The 6924-nt window shown below is 42.4% G+C and overlaps 1 protein-coding gene across 1 annotated transcript; it reads right to left on the bottom strand.

The window, feature by feature from the left end:
- Nucleotides 1-573: 573 nt before the first annotated feature.
- Nucleotides 574-5378, bottom strand: CDKN2AIPNL (CDKN2A interacting protein N-terminal like). Its single transcript, XM_075859958.1, has 3 exons — nt 5137-5378; nt 975-1074; nt 574-864 (listed from the first exon to the last, which is right to left on the bottom strand). The coding sequence occupies exons 1-3, from the start codon at nt 5307-5309 to the stop codon at nt 856-858; spliced, it is 282 nt and encodes a 93-aa protein (XP_075716073.1). The 5' UTR covers nt 5310-5378; the 3' UTR covers nt 574-855.
- Between the last annotated feature and the right edge of the window lie 1546 nt (nt 5379-6924).

Here is a 6924-nt window from a genome sequence, read left to right as displayed (position 1 = left end):
TAAATTTTGACTAAAGCTACGCTCTGTAAAATTTTGTGAAGGAACTTCAGTAAAAAAAAACAAAAAACAACTGAACGTCATCACGGTCACTAAATCTGTAACGCTATATATTAATGCTAAAAAAAAAACAACAAACAGTAGAAATTATACTACAGTAAATTTAGACAAACTATAAAGCTACACTACCACTGACAGTAAATGTAACACTATCTTAGTGTAAATTTAGTGTAGTATATTTCTTATACTATTTTTTTCTAACTTTAAAAAAAATTGTATAGCTAAAACTACATAAAATGAACGCTAAACTAACGCTTCACCTATGCATGTACTAGCTACACACAGTTTTAAAAAAAACAAACCAAAAAAAAAAAAAGACAGAGATAGTGTTTGTGTGTATATATATATATATCTCTCTATCTAATAAGCGGAGGAGGCGGGGGCAGGATGGAGATGACAGGAGGTCATTTGTACAAAAAAAAAAACAACTCATAAGCTCTGTGAGCAGAAAGATTTTAACAGTTACATTGTAGTACAGCTACTGACGAAAGTGCAATAAATACCGGACAACATATGTAAAAACACGACAAAAATTGTTTATTTTCTTCCAATGACTGTCTCTGATTTGTTTTGGTAATCAATAGTCACATGGTTGGATGTCATTAAGGGGTTAAAAAAAAGTTAAAAACAATGATCTTCAGCACTTGTGTAACACAATGGCTTCCACATTTTATAAAGAAGGTATTCTAAAGCTGCTGGTCTGCTTATCTTGAGGAGCGCCACAAATAAATATGATCACAGTCAGAGTCCTAGAAAATCCAGATCTGTGCTAAAGGATCAGTCATCAGCATCCAGAGGTCAATTATTCTGAGAAAGAAAAAAACAAATCAGTAACATTTTGAGGGTGTTTTATGCTTGGCAGTAAGTTTGATGTAAAGACACTGCTGGAAAGTGCCATTATAACCTTGTAAACATACCCGCTTCATAATTTCATCTCTTGTGGTAAAGTGTGGCGCTTCTTCTACTTCAATACCTTCCGCCATACTCTGCACCCTTTCCAAAAGTTCTTCACTGTATCTGAAGAGATGTACAGGTATAAAATTATCTATTGTGTCCAGGATGAAGTCTTTTTTTTTTTAAAGAAAGGATCTGTCGCTAGTTTAGTAATGCCCTCCTATCTAAACTAACATGCGCGGTCACTGATAATACTAGTGAAAATGGTGTCCCATAAAGTTTATTATTTTAAGTTCTGAGCTTTTTTTTTTTGCTAAGTATGTAAATGAGCCTTTATTAGACAAGTTGGTGTCGACAGCAGCGATTCTCCTGAGGAGCCTCCTCACAGCCTCTGACCTGTCCTATCAGCATGGAGCTGCTTCACACAGTGTGAGAGACTGAGGGTGGAGGGAAGGGGGATCACTTCAAACAGCCATATCTCAGGCTGTGGACCATCTAGAACAGCGGTTCTGGTGGCATATGAAAGAGGAGATTCTGAAACAACCGGAGATATCGCCAGTTGAATACACAGTCGGGAATGGAAGCTGTGTACTATATGTTCACACTGTTGCTGGGCAGGGAAGGGGGAGAAACTGTATGAGGATTGGACAGCATCATACAGAGGGATAATAAAGAGTCACCTATTTGGCTATTACAGCCACATTAGCATATTTAGAAAAAATGCACATAACTTTGCAAATAAACTTTTTGGAAAAAAATAAATAAATCACACTAGTTATCAGCATTAAAGCGCCTATAAGATTAGTTAGGAGATAGGGAATTAATAAGCTAGTGACAGATCCTCTTAAGCCGCACAAAGTCCAGGAGCCAGAGGTCGAGTCTAGTGATACATTCACACGACAGCAGAAAACATAGAAGTCAATGGATCAGTTTCTAACGGCCGTTTTTCAGGAATTAATCCTTGTAATGGACGGTAAAAACCGATCCTGGCCGAGGACTCCCCGCACACAGCACTACTTTGAGCGCTGAGCCTGGGGAAGCCCTTCACATTACTGTCCATATATGAACAGTGACGTCAGGGGCTCCCTCTGACCCCCCCCCCCCCCCCCCCCGTAGATAGCGGCACAGTAGCTCCCTGTAGGAGTGAAATCCCCTGCCAGAGCCAGTGACATAAGAGACTACTCGTCAAACACTCTGGTAGGGGATTCCGCTCTTGGAGCCCCTTCCGTCACTATACATATATGAACAGCGACATCAGGGGCTACCTCTAGGACTGGAATCCCTGCCCAGAAGCATTCAGCTCCTACAGGGAGCTACAGTGGTGCCATCTACAAAGGGGGTGCTATCTACATGGGCACTGTGTGGGCTCTGGCACTATCTACATGTGGGCACTGCGGCAAATGAAATCCATCCACAGATGACAAACTGCCATTAAAAATGGACAGACGGATTGGAAATGGATGAAAATTTGGAGACACACCCATGAAAATCAGACAGTTGATCGGTTTTTAATGGCCATTTTTTTTTTTTTTTACTGGCGTGTGTAAGTATCCTTAGGCTATATTCACACGAGAGTTTTTCATGGACATTTTGCATCAGTGTGTCTCCAAATTCACCCATCTTTCAATTCATCTATTTTAAGTCAGTTTTTTTTGTCCCAACCCCCTGAAAACACCACAGTGCCCATGCAGATAGTACTGCAATGCCCCGGCAATGACTGTCTGTGGTACTTACAGCAGAGCAGCGTAATCTCGCGAGATTACGCCGTAGATGACAGGTTACAACGAGATTACGCTTGCTCTGCTGTAACTACCACAGATACAGTAACGAAGTGCAGAGATTGTGAATAGACATCCCGTGGAATGTCTATTCACGGTCTAAACACTTCAGTATTGTTAATGTGTTAGTATAAGACAGCACATAAGGATCTAGGAGGATCCCTATGCGCTGTGTAAATGAATGGAGAGGAGTACATGGGGCTGATTGGTCAGCGTCATACACTAACTACCCTGTACAACGCCCACTTGGTCTAAAGTAAAAATACGCCCACTTGGGCATGAAGCAACTCATTAGCATAAATCTAAAACCGCTAATAAAGTGGTGAGAATAGATAGTTGTTTTTTTTTTATAAAAATCACTGCTGCCACCTACATTATAGTGCCAATCTCCTTATGTAGGAGACAGGGCACTTATAATGTGGTGACAGAGACTCTTTAATGTCTGCTGTAGTGGTTTAACAATAATTTTTAAATCCCCGTTCTAAAGCCAGATACAATTGATCGTAAAGTTTTTAGTATTTTTAGCCTAACCAGGAGCGAAACCACAAGAAAGGAGATGAATCAGTCTTTTGTTTTTACCTTTCCTATCCACTTCTGGCTTCTGCTCAAAAACTGCGTGTGTGATCATGTCCCGGGGGCCAAACCCTACGGCTATGTTTACACAGGGTGGATACGCTGCGTAAAAGATTACAGCCTATACTGCCCTGCAGGGAATTCCGGCCCAAAAATACGCACCAAATAGTGGTGCAGTTTTTCGGCATGAATATCAGCCTCGGAAAATTGCACGTTAAAAAATACCAAGACGCATAATTACCCCGACATCCTGCTGCCTGGGATGACGTTTAATTCCATGTGACCGCTGCAGCAGGAGATTGGCTGCAGCGGTCACATGGGATGAAACGTCATCCCAGTAGGCCGGCCTGGACGAAGAAACACAGAATTCTGTGCGGTTGCGTTTTTGCATCTATTTGTTGCAGAATTTACCTCCCCATTGAATTCAATGGGGAAAACCTGCAACAGAAAAACAGCGATTCCGCTTATACAATTGACATGCTGCGGATTAAAAAAAAACGCACCGCAGATCAATGTCAGAGCGTTTTTCTCCGCGTAGTTTTTACCGATACCGGTTTGGGGTACATGTGACGTTTTGATTACGCTGTATTCCATTTTTTTATTTTTTTTAGAGCTAAGGTGACCAAAAAACAGCAATATGCGTTATATATTACGCCGTTCACGGAGCAGGTTAACCAACGCTATATTGGGATAGTTCGGACTTTTATGGACGCAACGCTAACTTATTTTTTTTTAACATTGCTTTAGGGAAAAAAAAAAAATGGAAAAGTATTTGCAGATTTGCCGCATATTGCAGTACCAGCAAAGCAAATGAGATTTCAAGTAATCTCATCTACGCATTGCAGAATTCTCCACACCTGCGGTGCGTATTTTAAAGTCTGCAGCATGTCAACTTATCTCGCATTTCTCCCTCAGAATTGTGTATGACAAGTATATAAAAAAAAGTAACAAAATCCGCAGCAAAAAACTGCACCGATTTCCGCATTATATTGTGAAAAAAAACGCACCTAAAAATGATTTTTCCTGCGGTTTTGATGCAGATTTTCGGCACCAATTTCCGCAACATATGCACATAGCCCTAAGAATTGGACTGCCAGGTTGTACAGACGGGAGGGGGTGAATGTATATATTTATCTATGTACATTTCATGTGTTTATATGGAAGAACACTGCCGTTCCTGAAATTAACTCTTGCAACCACGAGTGTATCAGATATATTACATAGCACAAATTCTGGTCACATCCGAGTCCTGGGTTATATTTCTAATGGAAACCAGGAAGAAGTGCCAATTGTGACGTGCGGCAGTAACAACTGACGCCCACCGGACCCCATTAACTTATAAAGGGGAACGTTAGGTTCCAAGGTGTTCATCGGTTTTCCTGCCAGACTCTACGACGGGGTCTCTGACACCAATGTGAACATAAGCTGAGCCGATTAAACTATTTCTGAAGAACCGCTTCACAGATTCGTAATTGTACATGCAACCAAAATTAACCCCTACTCCCCACAGCTGATGTCACCCCCAAGACTTTATATTAGAACATGTGCAGAGCCTCTTCACATATACGGTAGACACAGGTTTGTGGAGGGTCTCAGAACTGCAGCTATACATTTATCTGCATCTACTATCAGTAATTCCGTTCATCAACATTACAATCAGCCTTTCCCCTGCCTGAAATGGCTGATAACAGGGAAGACTAGTCTACAATCAATTGCATATCGAGTGTAAATACAATAGACGTTCCCTTTAAGAGAAGCTCATCGTAGTTCTACGCCGACAACACAACTCATGTACATATACAAGTTACATGACAGAGTCGCCGATCATATCTACCTGCAGCCCATGAATACATGATTGGCCCAGACCATAGACAGGGCTAGCAGCTTGTCCGTTTCGTTTTCTCCCTGAAAATTTTCAAGATTCCGTAAAAGAAACTCTTCCCTGGCTCTCCATTGCTTATCACTCTCGCTGTAACTCTGAAACTGCCTCACGAGTTCCGCTGCCATCTTCAGGGTTACGGAAACAAAAGCAATCTACTTCCGGCTTCCTCACCGTGGTGGCTACTCTCTGCTCAGCGCACGGCCGCATCTCTATGGTATGACGAAGTAGTTTGTCGTCAAGGGAACAGCAAGGGTAGATGCTAGCGTATGTGCGCCTTGGAGTTTCTGACGTCACGCGTCTCTGCGCTCACGTGACTGCTTTCATACTTTTTCCTGCTTTCAGAGAGCGATTGGGCGGCAGCGGGTACGCTGTGAATGGCTCATCTGTGGTCTGAGTTGGAGCGGGGTCTGGTGGGGTTCAGGTCTATGTTGGGGAGGGGTCTGTGCTCTGGATAGAGCTCTGCCCGGGGACTCCAGCACTGCTCCTGACATAACTATCCCTATATTGGCAGTGACATCAGGAGTTTCCCATCGCTGGACCCAGGAAAGGGATATATAATATATATGGTTTTTTTTTTCCGTGTTTTTCTTTACAGGTTCGGTTGTCGGACTGCTTCAGATTCGAGGACTACTTCAATTACGGCATTTTTTAACATTTTCATTAAAATGGTTAACGATTTTTATTTGAATAAAATATATTTTCTACGTGTCTGTTTTATTTTTAACTATATTACTACTGCCTTAGTAATGGCCAGTGTCTGATTGACAGCGTCCATTACTAAGTTGGGGCTAAGGGTATGTTCACACGCCCTATTTACGGACGTAATTCTGGCGTTTTACGCCTCGAATTACGTCCAAAAATACGGCTCCAAACCGCCGGCAAAAATCTGCCCATTGAAATTAACAGGGTTACGATGTTCTGTGCCCACAGGCTTTTTTTTTACGCGCCGCTGTCAAAAGACGGCAGGTAAAAAGACGCCCGCGTCAAAGAAGTGCATGTCACTTCTTGAAACGTAATTGGAGCCGTTTTTCATTGACTCCATTGAAAAATAGCTCCAATTACGTCCGTAATTGACGCCGCGAAAAACGCGAGTACGAGCAATTACGTCTGAAATTCAGGAGCTGTTTTCGCCTGAAAACAGCTTCGTAATTTCAGGCGTATTGGACACTGCCGTGTGAACATACCCTTAGAGTTAGCTGATGAAAAGGCCAGCACAAACCCCACCACTATTACCCCGATACCCACTGCCACCAGGGATACCAGGAAGATCCGGGTGCGATCCAGTTCCCGACCATCTGTAGTGATGGCCGGGGCACTGGTGCGGCCGCATGCTGGTATTATTAGGGTATATTTACACGCCCTTTTTTCGGCCCGTGAATGCCAGAAAAACGACCGAAAAATCGGAAGCAAAACGCCTCCAAATATTGCCCATTGATTTCAATGGGAAAACGGCGTTCTGTTTTTTGCAGCGTTTTTTTTACTTCTTGGGACGTTTTTGGAGCGGTTTTCCATGGACTATTGAAAAAAACTCCAAAAAACATTGCGAGTGGCACAAAAAAACGTCTGAAAATCAGGAGCTGTTTACAAGAGTATTTTGAGACGTTTTTGACTCTGCGTGTGAACATACCCTTAGATTGGGAAAGGTCAAAAAACGTTGCCTTTCCCTCTCTGGTAATGCTAGCCTGCTGCTATGTTGTATGGGGCTGGTTATGAAAAAAAAATTGAGAAAAAGCCGATGTG

The sequence above is a fragment of the Rhinoderma darwinii genome, chromosome 3 (assembly GCF_050947455.1).
Source record: "Rhinoderma darwinii isolate aRhiDar2 chromosome 3, aRhiDar2.hap1, whole genome shotgun sequence".
Lineage (NCBI taxonomy): Eukaryota > Metazoa > Chordata > Amphibia > Anura > Rhinodermatidae > Rhinoderma > Rhinoderma darwinii.
This window is presented reverse-complemented; position numbering and strand designations above follow the sequence as displayed.

Bases quoted from the DNA above. Each gene is read 5' to 3' on its own strand.
- CDKN2AIPNL (XM_075859958.1), bottom strand. From the start codon at position 5,309: ATGGCAGCGGAACTCGTGAGGCAGTTTCAGAGTTACAGCGAGAGTGAT. The intron at 1,075-5,136 runs GTAGATATGATC...ACATCTCTTCAG, and splicing joins CATGTATTCATGGGCTGCAG to ATACAGTGAAGAACTTTTGG.